General features: G+C 44.7%; 1 protein-coding gene across 8 annotated transcripts in view; it reads right to left on the bottom strand.

Moving 5' to 3' along the window:
- Nucleotides 1-19,104, bottom strand: part of GARNL3 (GTPase activating Rap/RanGAP domain like 3) — a 62,187-nt gene that overhangs the window by 18,150 nt on the left and 24,933 nt on the right. For 7 of the 8 annotated variants that reach the window (XR_014028008.1, XM_081339790.1, XM_081339791.1 and 4 more), the window contains exons 3-12: nt 11,432-11,506; nt 10,530-10,629; nt 8,735-8,853; nt 7,972-8,036; nt 7,780-7,843; nt 6,359-6,385; nt 5,642-5,717; nt 2,219-2,317; nt 1,560-1,663; nt 181-289 (exon numbers count right to left, since the gene is read on the bottom strand). Coding sequence is in view for 7 of the 8 variants with exons in the window: in XM_081339790.1 (XP_081195916.1) it covers nt 181-289; nt 1,560-1,663; nt 2,219-2,317; nt 5,642-5,717; nt 6,359-6,385; nt 7,780-7,843; nt 7,972-8,036; nt 8,735-8,853; nt 10,530-10,629; nt 11,432-11,506 (838 nt within the window). In the remaining variant the exon portion in view is untranslated. Of the gene's footprint in view, nt 1-180; nt 290-1,559; nt 1,664-2,218; nt 2,318-5,641; nt 5,718-6,358; nt 6,386-7,779; nt 7,844-7,971; nt 8,037-8,734; nt 8,854-10,529; nt 10,630-11,431; nt 11,507-18,083; nt 18,295-19,104 lie in introns of those variants that run through there. The other variant, XM_081339795.1, reaches the window with a different exon arrangement.

The raw sequence follows: 19,104 nt of genomic DNA, 5'->3' as shown, positions 1-19,104 counted from the left end.
TGGAGACCGCTTAAGCTTGCAATTAATCTTTATACTCCTTAGAATTGCCTGAATCTCCTGATTTCCCCAGCATCAGACAGCACCCCATTGAACCTCGGAGGGAAATTTAAAAACAGAATCCGTTTTAAGGGAGAAAATAGCAGACACGAGTGACAAGTCAAGGACGGTAGGGAAAGATACGCGTAAAGTGAGAACGGATCATGGACGGCTTGAAAGCCGGTGAAGCTTCTTCTCCTTCCTGAAACACGATGGTGACAATGTCATTTCCGATGTGCCTCTTCCTTTCCACCTGCGAGAGAAGAGTCAGACCTCAGCGTAGGATTCCCTACCGGCGTTCCCTCTTTCAAAGACCCATGTGAAGTCTTGGTTTTCGCTTCCGGTGCTTCCCACCTAACATGTAACAATAGCTTTGTAATTGTGTTTATTAAGCATGAGGCAAAATCACGACACTGCGTCTCAGTAGAGAAGAGCAATTAGGACTGTGGGGTCCTTGGTGCTCTCTGACTTTGGCGGTTTATTTGCAGATGTTTCATTACCCAGCTGGGTAATATCATCAGTGCAAACCCTACTTCCTTCCAGCACTGATGATGTTACCTTGTTGGGTAATGGAACATCTGCAAGAAAAGAACCAAGCCCAGAGAGTATCAAGGATCCCTTAATTCAGCCCTGTGCTACAAACATTCCCTTCTATTAGATGAAAATTTTTATGACATTAAATACATTGGAGAAAATTAAATATATATGAGAAAATAAGTGTGAGTATGTTTCTAATATCAGACAGATAGAGGAGGCGAAGACCTGTTCTCCATGTCCTATTCTGTTCTATTCTAATTTCTTATTTCTTATTTCTAATTTCTCTTCTCTTCTCCTCTTCTCTTTTCTTCTCTTCTACTACTCTTCTCTTCTCTTCTCTTCTCTTCTCTTCTCTTCTCCTCTTATCTTATCTTATCTTCTCTTCTCTTCTATTCTATTCTATTCTACTCTACTCTACTCTACTCTATACTCTACTCTACTCCTATTCTATTCTATTCCATTCCTTTCGACTCTTATTCTATTCTATTCTGCTGCATTCTGTTCTATTCTATTCTATTCTATTCTGTTCTATTCTACTCTACTTTATTCTTCTGCATTCTTCTGCATTCTGTTCTATTCTGTTCTACCCTACCCTACCCTACCCTACCCTATTCTATTCTATCCCATAATTCTATTCTATTCTATTCTATCCTATCCTATCCTATTCTATTCCATTCCTTTCGAATTCTATTCTATTCTATTCTATTCTATTCTATTCTATTCTATTCTATTCTATTCTATTCTATTCTATTCTATTCTATTCTATTCCAATTCAAAGATTCTCCCCTTAACCCTTCCTTGCCTAAGCTCAGATTATTTAACCGATTCAACTGTTCTTCACTCCACTTGATCTTGCCAACAACCCCTGTTATCATAACGATGCTGGATCTCCTAAACATGTTTCAGTGCTGTTCAGCCTCTATTTTCCTTCCATGTGGTCACGGCTTAGAGCCCACTAGGAGAAACCAATACCAGAAGCCACACACTTGCTGTTTGTTCTCTTTTGAGTATGGAAGCATGGTTGAGACGTGGAACATGATTTCATGCCCTTGGTAGACCGTGTAGGTGGAATAAATCCCTGTTGTGTCATCTGCAAAAAAAGAAGAAGACGACAGAGAAATAATAACATTTTGGGTGGGTTGGTTTAGTGTTATTTTTCAAAGCTGGCAACTTTAAGAGATGTGGACTTCAATCCCCAGGATTCTCCAGCCAGAACGCTGGAGTTGCCGACTTTGAAAAACACGGAGGTAGAATCTTATCTGCAGATGCTTCCAGGAGAAAAAGAGAAGACTGAAACGCAAACTGACCGGTACGGCTATCCGTCTATTATGCAAATCAGCTACTTGCTACTGCCTAGAAAACGACAGTACTCAGAATTCCTCCAAAACGCTCTTATTCTTATTTTAAACGCTTTCATTCCAGCGATTTAAAGGCCGTGAAATGTCAAGCTCAACTCAATTCCATCGATTTGAGTTGATTTGCATCGGACAACACCTCTTCCCCCCCCCACCACCTCCCAACCTCTTTATCCTGTCTTTGTTGGGTTTCTGGAATAGGCTCCTCAAAAGATCTTCCTCCCCCTTGCAAAAGAGTACCCCCCTGTGTTCTCTGAGTAGGAACACAAAATACCAAGGTGTCCACTTACTTTTGGTGTCCAGTCCCCCTCGGTAGCCGTTCCAGCCCTTCAGAGTCACCGTGTCCCCCAAGAGGCTCAGCAACCTCTGAAAACTTTCACTTCCACTTTCTACATATCGGAGAGAAATGGGGAGCAGGGAAGGGATAGGGCAGACATGTCAAACACAAGGCCCGGGGGCCGGATCCGGCCCATGAAGTGGTTTCATGTGGCCCGCAAAGCCATCCTGGAAACAGTGAGGGAACGGCCCCCACTGCCTTGGCCCTGGCCCAGAGACCCTCCTCCTGCCAGAGACCCTCAGATCTGTCCCACTCCTGCCCAGGCCCCCATAGGCACCCTTGATGCGAACGATGTAGAGCTGGCCACGCCCACCCAGTAGGCCATATGCACTCTAGCCACGGCCACCCAGTAGGCCACGGCCACCCAGTAGGCCACGGCCACCCAGGCCATACCCACCCAGCCCCCTGAGGGCAACCGCAATGCTGATGCAGCCCTCAATGAAATTGAGTTTGACACCCCTGGGATAGGGAGATGGTAAGTGCGTCCGTAGGTTGTTGAGAAGGCCAAAAGGTAGCGTTGTCAAAAAAAAAAAAGACACGGCGATCTCAGACTGCGACGAAAAGAGTGTCTCTGCTTCATCTCAAAAGTTGACCATCACCTTCTCCATCCCAACCTCCAAGTCTGCCACCTGACATTCCGCCCTAAAGTTGCTTCGGTGGCTTTCAGGGGCATTTCGATTTTTGCCAGGTTTCCCTTAAAACTAAACTGCTATTTTTATTCCGAAAGAAATACAACAGCCTAGGACCCAACTGAGCAGTCGCCTCTGCCTAGAGCTTGCAACTTTTCTAAAGACACAGTCAATGGAGGAGAACGTGCATTCCAGAGTCCCTCAAGCCTTCAGAAGGATTGCTCTCTTCAGCGGCATCTTCTGAGTTTCTAAAAATGGGACGCGCCAAGAGGTCACCCTTAGGCAACAGAAGGCTAAGCTTTCTTTTAATCCTGGTTTGATCAACCAGTCAGCCTGCCTGTTCTGCTGAGGAGCTATGTCATTGCAGTTTGCGTTGATGGTGACTCCTGGTTTGTTTGTTTGTGTTCTTTATTCCCTCCTCTCAGGGCTTTTTTTCTCATAGAACGCTCAGAACGGAGTTCCGGCACCTTTTTTGGATGGAACCTTGTAGGATAGGCAAGGCGGGTTGTATGACGTGTGTGAGTTCCGGCACCTTTTTCTTATACAAAAAAAGCACTGCCTCCTCTGCCCTTTTTCCTTAGGCTGGACATAAAGATAAGCCGGAGATCAGCTAGGAATTAACATGCAAACACTTATTCTTGTTCACCCATTTTGCTAAGGGACACTTATGGTTAGAGAACCAGCAACAGTTTGTGACCATAAACTGGCATATACTATTCTAAAAGAAACGGTGGTTCTTCAAGAATGGAATGGAATGGAATGGAATGGAATGGAATGGAATGGAATGGAAGAGAAGAGAAGAGAAGAGAAGAGAAGAGAAGAGAAGAGAAGAGAAGAGAAGAGAAGAGAAGAGAAGAGGAACCTTGGAGGTCTTCTAGTCTAACTCTCTTCTCAAGCAGGAGACCCCATAGCATTCCAGACAAATGGTTGTCCAATCTCTTCTTCAAACCCTCCAGTGATGGAGCACCCATAACTTCTGAAGACAAGCCATTCTACGGATTGATTCAGTTTGATTCAAGAGATGCATTCCCTCAAAACTTAGAAAGGACACATGGCAAAAGAGCCAAATGGTTAAAGCAAGCACGGCTGCAAAAAAAAAAGGAAAAAAATTAAAAAATGACGGGTGCTAAGAGTTCCAAACCTGCAGAGGGCAGAAGATGGATTTAAAAGCTTTTAGCAGCATCTTTCTTTCTTTTTTTTTAACCGTTGCTCCATTCAAAAGCCAAGCTGAATTCTGTTCCTGAAAACCTGGATTATTGGGTGACGAGAACAAAGGAAAGACTTGTTGGGATGGGATGAGGAAGCCAAGCAAATGAGGGTTTGTTTTGTGTCAAATCTGGCAACGGAGTGCAAAAAGATGTCAAGCTGGCTTTGCAAACATAACCACAGCATTAAGAGTTGCCAGAGCTTTTAGTCATATAAACACAGAATCTCCCCAAAGTACATTCTGAAATATCTCTAGCTGCTGTTGGAAGACAGGAGGAGGAGAAAACAAATTTTGAAATGCAGGCAAACATTTTAACAGAAGACAAGACGGAGCTGTACCAGCAGCTGCTGGGGAGAGTTACTGCAAAAGCATTTGATTTTTTTTTTTTTTTTTGCTGCTGGCAAGACCACTGTGAAGGATGAAACTTTGGCAGCTATGTGCCTCTGCGTTTCACCTTGCCTTTAGAGTAAGGTGGGGAGAAGAGAGGTGTTACTTATGAGTGGGTTAGATGGAGAAATGAAACTTCTACAATTCCACTGATGACTGAGAGAGCCTGAAACCTTTTCAAGGACACCAGAAGAGGTGTAGATTTGAAGCAGACGGTTCCCATAACAAAGTGAACTTGTTTATATGGACTAGGTTAAGACGTCGGGGGTTTGGCTGGGGAAATGATAGTTTAAGTCTATGAATTGGTGATGGGACCTCAGTTAGTTTTGCTTCAACCTTACCATGCAGTGTTTTCAATAAACAGTAAGATTTCGGAGATGGAATGAAGCTGGAATTTTATTTGGATTCTCCAGCTGGATGTTGACAACCAGGTTAATACTGAGGGGAAAAAGTTTGTAGGAATTAAGCAAGGTCACAATGCTGCTTCAGCTTATTTCATTGGGAAAGGTCAGGGTTGGCGGAAAGGAATAAAAGTGAAATATGCAAGATCAGGTACAGTGTCCTGATGACTGTGGTATCATCATGGCAGAATAATGTAAGCAAAAGAGAGAGATGGATCAAGAAAGTTCCATTGTAATGGAGACCACCGCTCATTGGTTAAAAATGGTAAACACAGATTTGGCTTACAGTGCCCCAGTCTATCAGAGAATAAGAACGTCACCTTAGTTACTTTGAAGGTCTAGGAAAGGGTGTGTATGTGTGTTTTTCCTCTCAGCCAGCTGGTCGTGTCTGATCTAGATCAGTAATTTCACCCTGGTGACCTCCGCAACCTCCTTTCCATCATTCTTTAGCCCGCAAAGGGAACTAGCAACCCTAAACTCAGCACCAACTGTTCAACTGAGACTTGATGTCCCCATTGGCCAGTGAAGACTGCGGTGAGCATGCTGAGCTGGAAGGCGGAGTTAAACGTCCCACCAGTTTGGAATCTTTGCGTCGCCACAAGAGACCCAGGTCCTGTGAATTCCGTTGACCCTTATCTAGTGCCAACTTAGCTTTGACCGTCAGTTGACCAGATTCTTGTATATAGGCGGCATTGTGCTTTGAACACAACTAATGCTCCTGGTTTCTCTACGCTTGACAATCGCACGCTTACCATTGCTAAACATCTCATCATCTGTTAGCTGTCCATCTTTGGCATAAAGAATTCCAAACTTGAAATTGACGGAGCCCTGTGAGACAGAGAAAGCGCACGCGAACGAAATTATACCAAAGTTTCCGGTAAAGGTACTCCTCGACTTACAAGCATAATTGAGCCCCACATTTTTGTTGCTAAGCGAGACAGTTGTTAAGTGAGTTTTGCCCCATTTACAACTAGCTGTAGTCATATTAATGTATTAAAGGATAGATACTGTATGCTTGGATATTTGCATTAAATGAGTACCTATGGAATGGTAACTATTTACTGTTAAAATGATGTACTGTTTTTTCCCCTTTGTTGTATTCTTCCCCCGTCTTTAAAAAAAAAACACTTCCTATGTGCTTTCCCCCCTTTTCTCTGACAAAAAATGAACAAGCCAGCCTGGTCTGATGGGTTTGGGGTATTTTAATTGTAATTTTAATTAACTTTTTACTGCAATTGGGCTATTCTATTTAATTTTCATTTTAACTTTTGTATATTGTATTTTTATTGAATTTTATTGCCCTGTACACCGCCCTGAGTCCTTCGGGAGAAGGGTGGTACAGAAATTAAATAAAGAAAGAAATAAATATGTATATTGGTCATAATTAGCTTTGTGGTTTTCTTTTCCTTTTTCGTCATTATATTAAAAAGCAAATAAAAATAAAGTTTAAAAATTGCCCTGCAGATTACCTCTTGCTCTTCGAGGACCAATAAATCCTGGATAGCAGAGAGAGAGAGAGAGAGAGAGAAAGAAAAAGAAAGAAGAAAGAAAGAAAGAGAAAGAAAGAAAGAAAGAAAGAAAGAAAGAAGAAAAAGAAAGAAAGAAAGAAAGAAAGAAGAAAGAAAGAAAGAAAGAAAGAAAGAAAGAAAGAAAGAAAGAAAGAAAGAAAGAAAGAAAGAAAGAAAGGGAGAGAAAGAGAGAGTGAAAAAAATATTTTTTAATATTCATTCATTTTGAAATGTTTATATGCAGTTTATATACAGAATCTCTGAGCTGGGTTGTTTTCTTGCAGACGTTTCATTACCCAACTAGGTAACATCATCAGTGCTAGAAGGGAGCGGGGTTTACTCTTGTTATATACAATACCTTGCCCTGCCATTGTTCATAGAGGTGTAGTTAACTCCTTATAGTTCCTTGATTTTTCTTTTGATGTGTCAATTGTTATTGGCAGGTTTTTTTTAAAAAAAATCTTGGCTTCTGTACATGTTATTTATTACTTGGGATTGCTCTGATCTCATTTTTAACCATTGTTAGTCATCCAGGGTCATGTATTTGAGATGGACAGCCATGTAGATGGCATTTAATTGTATTTTAATCTGTATATTGTATTTTTTTTTAATTTGCCCTGTAAACCGCCCTGAGTCCTTCGGGAAAAGGGCGGTATATAAATCGAATTAAATAAATAAATAAATAATAAAGAAATACAATTACACAGTCTAATTCCCTGGAATCTTGAGTCTTCTGACCCTCCCTCATGAGAAACAACGGATCTATTTATTTAGAACTTTTTTAAAACAAAACAAAACAAACTGCCCACTAGTCAAAGCAGTCTTGAGTGGCTTACGGTTAAATCTGTCTTTCTTACTGTACCTTCACTGATTATTCCAGGGGTCTCAAAACTTAATAATAATAATAATAATAATAATAATAATAAGTTGGAAGGGACCTTGGAGGTCATCTAGTCCAACCCCCTGCTCAGGCAGGAAACCCTATACCATTTCAGACAAATGGCTGTCCAGTCTCTTCTTAAAAACTTCCAGTGTTGGAGCATTCACCGCTTCTGGAGGCAGGTTGTCCCACCGGTTAGTTGTTCTAACTGTCAGGAAGTTTCTCCTTAGTTCTAGGAGAAACCTAGAACTTGGCGGCTTTTAAGACTTGCGGACTTCTACTCCCAGAATTCCCCAGCCAGCATCAAGAATTCTGGGAGTGGAAGTCCGCAAGCCTTCAAATTGCCCAGTGTTGGAGACTCCTCGTTTTATTCCGTCGTTTATCTCTATGGATTCATTGCTTTGATCCGCTTCCTTTCATTCCTCCCTTTTTAACTGTTCTAAGCCCCCCCCTCCGGGGTAGTCTCTCGCTGACTTTTAACAAAATCAATCAATCAATATACCTTTTGAATTTCCGGGTGGAGGATCTCCCGGGGCCCTTTCTCAAATTTGTCAAGGTTCATGGCACTGAAAAAAAGGCAAGCAATTTAGGGATTTAGAACAGAACAACTTTATTGTCACCGTGTAACTTTCAGATCTGGCGTGAGTGCGAAACGGCCAACAGAAGGCAGGGTCACTTGTGGCTCCCCGCTTACCTTAAAATGGATTTTACAGACAAGGTTTTCGTAGGGCTGTAAGGGAGGCAAATTTTCTGGGTACCCTGTAAGAGAATTGGGTTAACACAGAGGCCGTCAGACACCAGGCAGAAGTTGACGCAAAAAAGAGAGAGAAAAATAAAACACTCGAATAAGCCAGACCGAACGTCAGTTTCTCCCAGAAGAAGAGTTGGACAGATTTTATAGAATTGGGCGTGAAGCATAACATGCACACCTCTTGATTGTGTACAGAGACTTCTCCACTCGCGGCCACAATTAAGCCCAAAGTTCCCGTGGTTACGGGAGACATTGGTCGAGTGAGTTTCGCCCCATTTTACAACCTTTTCTGCCCCAGTTGCTAAATGAATCGCCCCAGCTGATAAATTGGTAACCTGCTTGCCGCGTGGCTTCCCCACTGATTTTGCTTAGCGGAAGGTCGCAAAAGGGGATCGCGTGAAACCCCCCCCCCGGGGACGCTGCAACCGTCATACATACTGTATGAGCCACGCTTGACAAGCGTCTGAATTTTGATTGCGTGACTGCGGCGATGCAGCAACCGTCACAAATACAAGCCAGTCGCCGAGGGTCTGAATTTGGATCACGTGACCACGAGGACGCTGCAACCGTCCCAAGGGTGGAAAAAAAAACCCTGTCTCCTAACTCACTTTTTTCCCCCAGTGCCGTCGTTAAGGTGGAACAAAACACTAAACGAATGGTTGTAAATTGAGGAGTCCCTGTACGGAGACGGGCTCCGCCTGCTTACTGTTTTTCTCCAGAGGATCGCTCGGTATTGAGGGACACGCTGATTGTTTTGATCGGAGAGCACGACGGACAAGAAAAAGGGATTCTTCTCTGCGTCCATGCCGACATAGTTCTGATGAACTGGGAAGGGAAAAAAAACAACGACACACCTTTAGAATGGGTGATTCTTCCCTCCCCCACACTAAAAACAAAAAGTCCAAGGTCGCACAATTTCTTTTTGGGGGGGACCAAAGAGCCACACCCGAAGAAATAAAGTTAACGGAGACTCAATCATTCATCCCAAAGGGAGCTAAAAGGTTGAATCGTGGCGAACTGGACCTAACTTGCTTAATCTGAGTCGTTTCGTTGCTGGTCCAAGTGACTTCATCAGTCAGAGTGTTAGGCGGAGTCCAAAAGTTGTCGGAATGGACCAACTCATGCCTTACCAACTTCAGGGGTTTCTCCCCGCCCCCCGCCCCCCCAAAAAATGGCTTGCAATATGTTAAAGAAAGAAGCTTGCAGCCAAGGACAGAGAGATGGGAGGCTTCGGGTGAAAAAAAATGAGGCTGCCTTCAATTAATTCTCCTTTCAATAACAACTAAAATGCAACAGAGCTAACGCCCCAACGTCAGTCTAGTTTTGACTTGGTGGATTTGACGTGTCTTCCTCTCTCGAAATGACCATTTGGAAGCCACGTTGAAGAGGGGCTTGAGGCTGCGAGCGAGGGTTTTGGGGGACAGCAAAGGACCCCCGTGGCCTTAAATGCCGTACCTTCAGGTTAGGTCAGGTCAAGGAACAGACACTGCAAAGACGAGGCTAAGAAAGATGGCAGCAAAAATAGCAATAGCCCTTAGACTTATACACCGCTTAACTGTGCTTTACAGGCCTCTCTAAGATGTTTACAGAGTCAGCATCTTGCCCCACAACAATCTGGATCCTCATTTTACCGACCTCGGAAGGACGGAAGGCTGAGTCAAACTTCAGCAGGTCAGGATCGAACGTCCTGGCTGTGGGCAGACTCAGCATGCAATACGGCACTCTAACCACTGTGCCACCACCGCTTCCTTCCTTCTTTTTCCTTGCTTCTCTTCTTCCCTTCTCATTTTTTCCTTCCTTCCTTCCCAAGCAATAGCACTTAAGACTTATACACCGCTTCACGGTGCTTTACAACCCTCTCTAAGCAGTTTACAGAGTCAGCCTTTTGCCCCCCCCCCCAACAATCTGAGTCCTCATTTTACCGACCTCGGAAGGATGGCTGAGTCAATCTTGAGCCCCACCAGGATCGAACTCCCAACTGTGGGCAGAGTTTGCCTGCAATACTGCAGTCTAACAACTGCTCCACTATGGATGGATGGATGATGATGATGATGGAGAAGTAGAAAGAGGAGGTGGAGAAGGAAATGGAGAAGGAAGAGGAGGAGAAAGACAAGGAGGAAAAAGGATGTTCACGATGATGGAGAAGAAGGGGAAGGAGGAGGAGGAGGAGGAGGAGGAAGGGAAGAAAAAAAGGAGGAAAAGGAATGGCAATAGCACTTAGACTTATATATTGCCCCATAGTGCTTTACAGCACTCTCTGGGTGGTTTACAAAGTCAGCATTATTTGCATATGGCCCCCCAAAATCTGGCTCTCCATTTTACCCACCTCGGAAGGATGGAAGGCTGAGTCAACCTCGAGCCCATCAGGATTGAACTCCTGGCAGCGGGCAGAGCTTGCCTGCAATGCTGCACTCTAACCACTGCGCCACCATTCCTTATCCAGCCCTGCTTCCAAACCACTGATCTGTCATGCATGCCCTCGCCCCAGAAAGCACCATTACCTTTTCCTAGAAAATACTTGAAGTACCACCTCGTGTGGTATCCCGGGTTCTCCAAATGCACATCTGTTCTGTGCCACGTTCCAGGTGTGTAATCGGCATTCTGAAATAGAAAGAGAAACTCGGAAGGACTCTTCCACAGAGCAGGACCAACTGGAACATCTCACGCAAGACATAAAGGGAAAAGGTACAGGTAGCAATGAAAGGAGGATACAGTCCACAGGTAAGCTTGGGGAGCACCACGAAGCTACGTAAAGTTGGCTTCAAGTCAAGCTCAGCCCTTGAGGACCCTCCATGTAATCTTTTCAACGAAAATACTAGGGGTGACATGATAGCAGTCTTCCAATATCTAAGGGGCTGCCACAAGGAAGAGGGGGTCAACCTATTCTCCAAAGCATTTCCTGAAGGCAGGCTAAGAAGGAAGAGATGGAAACCAATCAAGGAGAGAAGAAACCTAGAACTAAGGAGAAATTTCCCTGACAGTTAGAACAATTAACCAGTGGGATGGTTTGCCTCCAGAAGTTGTGGTTGCTCCACCACTGGAGGTCTTTAAGAAAAGATTGTATGGAACGGGATAGGGTCTCCTACCTGAACAGGGGGTTGGACTAGAAGATCTCCAAGGTCCCTTCCAACTCTCTTTTATTCTGAAATTCTGTTATTCTAGTACAGAGGTTGTTCACCGTTGCCTTCTGAGATGTTTCTCCTGCTACCCTGTTGAGCCCGCAACCTTGAGTTTCAGGGCCCCACTTAAATGCACCTCAAGTTTGGAAGATCAGCCCAAACTGGCTGAGATGGGATGAGTTAGAGATGAACAGTGAGAAGAAGCATGATATACTTTCCCTCACCTGCCCACCCCGTTGTACCCAAAGCCAACTCTTCATCAATGTTGGAAGGTTTCCACCCACCTCATCCACTGAGCCATTTTCCACTCGGAACCGGCCAGCCCTTTGAATGGCTCCATCGGCATCACTGGAGATAAGCTGCACAGCAAAGAGAAAATATTAACCCATGTTAACGTGACTTGTCTCGTCCCAACATCCAGGTCCTCTCCAGTTTATTGGCTACTTCCACCAAAATGGCAATTAACAACTGTCCTGGAGAGATGACAGGGAAGGTAGATCTCTTCCAAACCATTTAGATCAGATCAGGGCTCTTCAAACTTGGCCCTTTGATGACTCGTGGACTTCAACTCCCAGCATTCCTCAGCCAGCGTGCCTGGCTGAGGAATTCTGGGAGTTGAAGTCCACGAGTCATCAATGGGCCACGTTTGAAGAGCCCTGATTTAGATGTTTCAAAGGTGCTTATTCCAAAAGGCAGCTGGACTTCTAGTACCGATGATGTTACCTAGCTGGGTGACGAAATGTTTGTAAGAAAGACACCGAGCTCAAAGAACACCCAGGATCCCCTGAGCTACAAATATTCTCTTCTATCAGTCCTTAAAATCCGGACAAAATCCAGATCTGCTCTGAAATCAGAACTCATGCATGGTTTATAAGCCTGCAAGCATGCTCCATTTATAAATCCGGAAAGAAAGAAGCACCACAGCACTGGAGACTTATATACTCCGTAGCATTATTCACACTTTACAAGAAATTATCCAGACCTATCCGTGACGTCATCCCTCCAGGAAATCAGACAATTGCATCACTCAACCAGCCAGCCGTAGCGTTAGCAGTAGGACAGCGAAAAGATGCTTAATTTGTCTTGCAAGGCTCTGCGAGAAGGCTACAAGGGATCCTGTACATTCCTAGCTGGGCCAGGCAAAATTTCTGGGAAGTTCCTATTCTGATTGCTTCCTCCCTTCTCCACCGCTTTTAAAGAAACGCCAGCAGCCAACTTCATTCTGCGGGATGACTCGCAAAATATGAAAGGCAATTTTTTAAAAAAAAACAGAAAGGGAAAGATAATCAAATGCACATCGGCGGGCATCAGATAAACAGGAGAGAAAAAACAGACTGCTCTCTCTCTCCACCGCCAGACGCCAACTAATGGCTCGGTAAAAGCTTAACGAAAGGTATTAAATCTGACGTTGTTTCAAGGATACCCAATTACCCAAAGTCCATTCTTCCTGGGGAAATGAAGGTGGGAGAGGCAGATACCTGACCGGCTTCAAGAAGGAACTTGCAGGATATCAAAGACAGCTTGGAGGGGGGGGGAGCTTTAGGACTTGAGCTACAAAGAGGTTGTCAAAGGGTTAAGCCATCCCAAAGGCGGGTGTTCCAGAGGCACCTGGACTTTGTTCGTTTTTGTGTTTTTTTTTCCTTGAAGAGGTTTCACTTCTAAGCCAAGTTCTGAAGGACTAAACTTCATGAGCTGAAGAAGCTTCTGGGACGAGAAGCGAAAGGTCTTCCAAGGCCAAACAAGAAAGTCCAGTTGCCTCCTGAAAAAAAAAGCCCCTTTGGGACACCCGAGTTTGGAACTTGTACAATGTACACCCTCTAAGTAAATCATAGGGACCTATAGGGAAACTAACCAAAGAGAGAAGCAACCTAGAACTAAGGAGAAACTTCCTGACAGTTAGAACAACTAACCAGTGGAACAACCGGCCTCCAGAGGTGGTGAATGGTCCAACACTGGAAGTTTTTAAGAAGAGACTGGACAGCCACTTGTCTGAAATGGGATAGGGTTTCCTGCCTGAGCAGGGGGTTGGACTAGATGACCTCCAAAGTCCCTTCCAACTTTATTATTATTATTCATTAGACATGAACCTCAGTCATTCAAATTGACTGGCGCTGATGGTTGACACGGGTTGCTGCCAGCATCCTAGGAATCAACCAGGTACCTCCTTAAAATGTAAGATGTTCCAAGTAGCGTTGTTGTTGTTATTATTATTTCCTTCAAGGATCCATCATTTGCACCAGTCTACCAGGGCACAGAGTGCCAGCATTGCCCTTGCAATGCCACGTCCTCCTAGGACAGGGGTAGGCTACCTCGACTATTCCATGAGTCATAAAAGAGCCGAGGTTGCCTACCCCTGTCCTAGGAAGTCACTTTTGTTTTAGAGAAAGTTGCCAAAATAAACATCTGAGAAAAAATATATATGGAGCCCTTACCAAGAACTGACAGTAAACCTTGGAGCATGCTTTCGCTGACTGGCCAGCTGGCCCCAAAGCGGTCAGTTTTCTGCCCTAGACATTGCTTGGCAAACTCACGCTCCCGCGTTCCTGAAGTGGCCACAGAAATTATGAGAGATAAACGTGGCGTTTCATTTTGAAACAGACAGCAAGTTCGTAATTGTGAAGCCGGTGGGATCTTGGTCACTTCAGTAGAGCACGGATGTTAACTTCACAGTTGAAGAATGAGTTCTACAAGCTGACTCTTGCTTTCTGGACACAGGTTTGAATGCGCACTTGTACGACGCACTGACACATTTCTCAAGAATTGGGGAAATTCAACCCAACCCCAGCCAGACTTTCCACCTGGAGGGTCTGAACCTTTAGGATGGGTTTGGACTATGTATGAAATACACCTCGGTAGCCATTTCATGAAATGAAATGCCAGAACAAAACTGAATTAAAAGATGGTGGAAGCAGGCCTTCGGGCAAGAAATAACATGAAAGGAAGACAGGGCTGAGGGATTGGATCTCCCCCGTGTGACTTGCAGGACCCCGAGTAGGTGGAGGTCTGGAGTGCTGAAGTGTAAAAACTAGGTGGGGTCTCTTAGTGGACAACAACATGTTGTGTGAATGTGGAGACACACAAGAGCCCAGCCCATCTGCTTGTATCTTGGCTGACTCCAGAAACACGCACCAACAATGAGTTATTTTTGGCCAACGAAAAAGCCAAGAAGGCGGCCTGCCGTTTGATCTGGACGTGGAAGAAGTTGCCCAGTTGCAATTCGTTGTCATGTTTGGATATCGCCAGTAAGGAGAGGAGGTGGAGCCTGGGAGAAAAACCAGCTTCTTGGGTGGAAGAGCGGCTAGACCAGAAGCCTGAGCCAAAAGGACCCGATGCACTCTAATATTAACTCCAGGGAACCCCTCAAATGCAAACCTTTTTTTCAGCACCTCGGACAGTGGGTTTTTTTTAACCATCAGGGCCCTGTGCAGCTAAGTCCTCACTTAATGACCACTTGTTTCGTGTCTTCTTGGACGTTAACAATGGCACTGAATGAAGTGGCTTACAGCCCGTGCTCGCACTTACGACCGTCAAGAGCCGTCCCCCACCGTCGCAGGACTGCCATTTGAGCACCGGGCGACTGTCCCCGCATTTATGACGGCCGCAGCCTCCCGTGGGGAAACGGGCGGGGGTGGTGGTTTGAATGTCTCGCTTTAACAACCTAAGTGATGATTCGCTTCATGACCGCCACCAGGGCTGCCAGAATCGCTCTCAGTAAGGGAGGCAGTCATGTGATGTTTCACTTAATAACGGCTTAGCTGCTGGCTCCAGTCAGGTTCATTAAGCGATACTTGGGGAGGGGGGGGGGGCTCAAAGAGTCTTCCGAACTACCCTGAGCTTTCACTTCACTGGTTTCATCGACTTTCTTTTCTTCATTTATTTTATTAACATTACTTTATTTGTTTGATTCCCGTTGGCCTTACGTCATTCTTCTCCTGTGGACCGACCAGCCACAAAGGTTGGGAAATGCCCGGTTTTTGTCTCCCATAAGTGTAGCCAGACGCTTACGAACGGGAGGTTAAGCTTTCCGGCAAATTCTCCTCCGCTTCCAATGTCTCACCTCTGTCTACAAAGCGCTACAGCAAACATGAGTGACGAGGCCCAAAGGATCGCTTTGAGTTTCCGCCCAGGTGGAAAACAGCCGCTTCTCTCTTCTAAGAGGCTTCAAGTAAGCGGTGCATTTATTTATTTTTTTAAAAAAGCAATTTATTGTTTGTAGAACGGTCCAGAGACAAGCGGCTTTTGCCAAATTGCACCATTGAACTGGGTGAAACCAGGAGGGTTGGGTCACCGTGTGCCTACCTAGGGGGATCTGCTCTCTCTTTCTCTCTCGTTCTTTCACTCTTCTCTCTCGCTGATTCTCCCTCTTTCTCTCTTTTTCTTTTTCTCCTTCTCTCTCTTTCTCTCTCGTTCTTTCACTCTTCTCTCTCGCTGATTCTCCCTCTTTCTCTCTTTTTCTTTTTCTCCTTCTCCTTCTCTCTCTTTCTCCTTCTCTCCTTCTCCTTTTTTTTCTTTGTCTTTTTCTCATTCTCATTCTCTTTCATTCATTCTCTCTTTCTCTGCGTCTCTCATCCTCTCTCTCTCTCTCTCTCATTCTCTTCTCCTTTCTCTTTCTCTCTCTTTCTCTCTTTTTGTCATTCTCATTCTTCCTCTTTGTCTTCTTCTCATTCTGTCTCTTTCATTGTTTCTCTTTCTCTGTGTCTCTCAACCTCTCTCTCGTTCTCTCTCTCTTTCTCCCTCTTTCTCTCTCTTTCTCTTTCTTTTTCTCATTCTCATTTGCTCTCTTCCTCATTCTCCCTTTGTCTTTTTCTCATTCTCTCTCTTATTCTTTCTCTTTCTCTCTTTCATCCACTCTTTCATTCTCTCATTCTCTCTCATTCTCCCTCTCTCTCTCTCTCTCTCTCTCTCTCTCACACACACACACACACACACACACACACACACACACACACAAACACATCCCCAAGCTTCTCAGCCATCTTCAGCCCTTCTCTGTAGCCGAAAGATGCTAGGAAGTAAATAGATCTTAATGGAATTAGGCCTGCTCTGTCACAACAGTGTATATGTGGATCAGTGTGCCAAGAGACATATTTAAAAACAAAAATCCACATTCAAAGACCATCTAAGCATCTGGTTTACATCACCCTCAAGTCCTCGTCTCAACTGGAAATTGTGTTATTTCAACATTGCTGAGCTCCAAGGCATGCTGAGGCTTTGGGAGCTGCCAGAAAAAGCTACACATAAACACAGCGAAGATTTTACTTAGACAGAGAGAGAGAGAGAGAGAGGGAGGGAGGGAGGGAAATGGACGGTGTATCTTTGATGGGCCTTTGTTCGCCTTTTGCTGTGTCCAGAGAAGATGGCAGGTGGTTAAAAAGGATTGCATGATTAGAATCTCATTAGAATCACCGCAAGGCAGGAGAACCCATCTGAGTAACTAACATACAGACAGATTTGCGGAATTGACTTGTCCAGCCATCCCTTCAGATACACAGATCATTCCTCTCCTGTCTAACCCTAAAATGCTTTTCATGCTTGCTATAGAGCTAGCCGGGGACGCGGTGGCTCAGTGGGTTAGGACGCTGAGCTTGTCGATCGGAAGGTCGGCAGTTTGGCGGGTCGAATCCCGAGTGCCGCGTAGCAGAGTGAGCGCCCGTTACTCGTCCCAGCTTCTGCCAACCTAGCAGTTCGAAAGCACGTAAAAAGGCAAGTAGAAAAATAGGGACCACTACGGTGGGAAGGTAACAGCGTTCCGTGCGCCTTTGGCGTCTAGTCATGCCGGCCACATGACCACGGAGATGTCCTCGGACAAGCGCTGGCTCTTCGGCTTTGAAACGGAGATGAGCACCGGCCCCTAGAGTCGGAAACGACTAGCATGCACGTGCAGGGGAACCTTTACCTTTTACCTATAGAGCTAGCCAAACAGTGGTGGTGGTGGAGGAGGAGGAGGAGGAGGAGGAATAGAATAGAGCTGGAAGGGACCTTGGAGGTCTTCTAGTCCAGCCCCCTGCTCAAGCAGGAGAACCTATACCATCTCAAGACAAGTGACTGCCTAGCCTATTCTTAAAAATCTCCAGTGATGGAGCGCCCACGATTTCTGGAGGCAACTTCAGATAGATGAGGAGGACCAGAGGGACGAGAAAGGAGAAGGAGAAGGAGGAAAAGATAGATAAGGAGGACAAGAGGGAGGAGAAAGGAGAAGGAGAAGGAGGAAAAGATAGATAAGGAGGACAAGAGGGAGGAGAAAGGAGAAGGAGAAGGAGGAAGATAGATGAGGAGGACCAGAGGGGGGATAAGAAGGAGGAGAAGAAGGAGAAGAATACAGGGGGAATTTTTAGTGACTGCATAGGAATTTCAATAGCTTTCATTCTTTTTTTTCCTCTTTTTTTTCTTTTTCTGGAAACAGCTTTCTGCTTCCCAGTTGAGGTCTATGGCAAAGGAAAAGGGCTATGGATATCTCATATTATTTCTTTAAAAAAGGAGGAAGCCTCTTAATAATGCTCTAAATATAGATGATGGTCCTTCCCACAAACATATGCAGAAGTATGGCTGGCCTTTGTGCCCAGCTTGGTTGAATCAGCTCTCCATGACAGGGGTCTTTAGAAGTTTGCAAAACACATCACACCACTGATTATTACACACTAAAATAGTTCCTTCCTTCCTTCCTTCCTTCCTTCCTTCCTTCCTTCCTTCCTTCCTTCCTTCCTTTCCTTCTTTCTTTCTTTCTTTCTTTCTTTCTTTCTTTCTTTCTTTCTTTTTCTTTTTCTTCCTTCCTTTCTTCCTTTCCTTCTTACCTTTCTTTCTTTCTTTCTTTCTTTCTTTCTTTCTTTCTTTCTTTCTTTCTTCCTTCCTTCCTTCCTTCCTTCCTTCCTTCCTTCCTTTCCTTTCTTTCTTACCTCAGCGCTAAGTACTACCCGTTTACTTCACAGTAAACCTTACCCAATTCAGCACGGCCAAAGAGCTGGCAGAGCACGGTGGAAGTGCAACCTGGTGTCTAATTTAGATCCAGGCCTCCTCGCGCCGAATTTAAAATCTCTCCTTTTCAGCTCCGAAGTGCCACATCAGTGAATAAATTAGCTCCTCTGTAAGCCGAAAGGCAATAAAACTAAAAGCTTTTTCTCCCCTCCACAAAAGGAAGGAACATCGTGTACCGATAACAAAAATAAAATCAAGGAGAGCGATCTTTGCCGAGAAGGACGGTGTTTGAAGGTCTTAAATAATAAAAATAATAATAATAAAAGTGCCTTAAAAAGCCAGCGAAGTGGCATCGTTAGGCTTTTCCAAATAAACTTTTTAAAAACCTGCTGCTGAACTCAAGTGTCAGAGCTGTGGATTTCACCCTACAGCTAGGTCCCCAACTTCTGGCCACAATGGAGCCCCCAAATTTTTGCTGCTAAGGGAAACATTTTTTTTCCCCCAGTGAATTTTGCCCCATTTTATGAGTTTTTGGGCCACGGTTATTAAGCGAATCACTGCCATTTTAAGTCAGCCAGTCCCCCTTTGACTTTGCTTGTCAGAAGGTCGTAAAAAGGGGTCACCAGGACACTGCAACCATCATAAATACGAGTCAGTTGCCGAGTGTCTGAATTTTGATCACCTGGCCAGCTGTAGGGATGCTGGAACGGTCGAAAACTGTGAAACAAGGTCGTAAGTCACTTTTTTCGGGGCCACTGTAAGTCAAGGACTACAGCTGCAAAGCTGCAAAAAGTCATCACCACCTCCTAGTTAATTTCCCTAGCTTCGTGTTACTACCGTACCTTTTGAGTTAAATCTATATTTTTTTCCCCGCTTTTGCTGTCTCTCTCTCTCTCTCTCTCCTCTCTCTCTGTCTCTCTTGTTGTTCTTTAAGGCTTGCCAAATAAATGCACACTGCCAAATCAAACAGAAACAGTTCAAGCCAGAGTTTTTTTCTGCCCCAGCAGCAGAAATCAAATCAGGTTTTGTTTTTTTTCATTTTCAT

This window comes from Vipera berus (assembly GCF_964194415.1).
Source record: "Vipera berus genome assembly, chromosome: 15".
NCBI classification, from domain to species: Eukaryota; Metazoa; Chordata; class Lepidosauria; order Squamata; family Viperidae; genus Vipera; species Vipera berus.
This window is presented reverse-complemented; position numbering and strand designations above follow the sequence as displayed.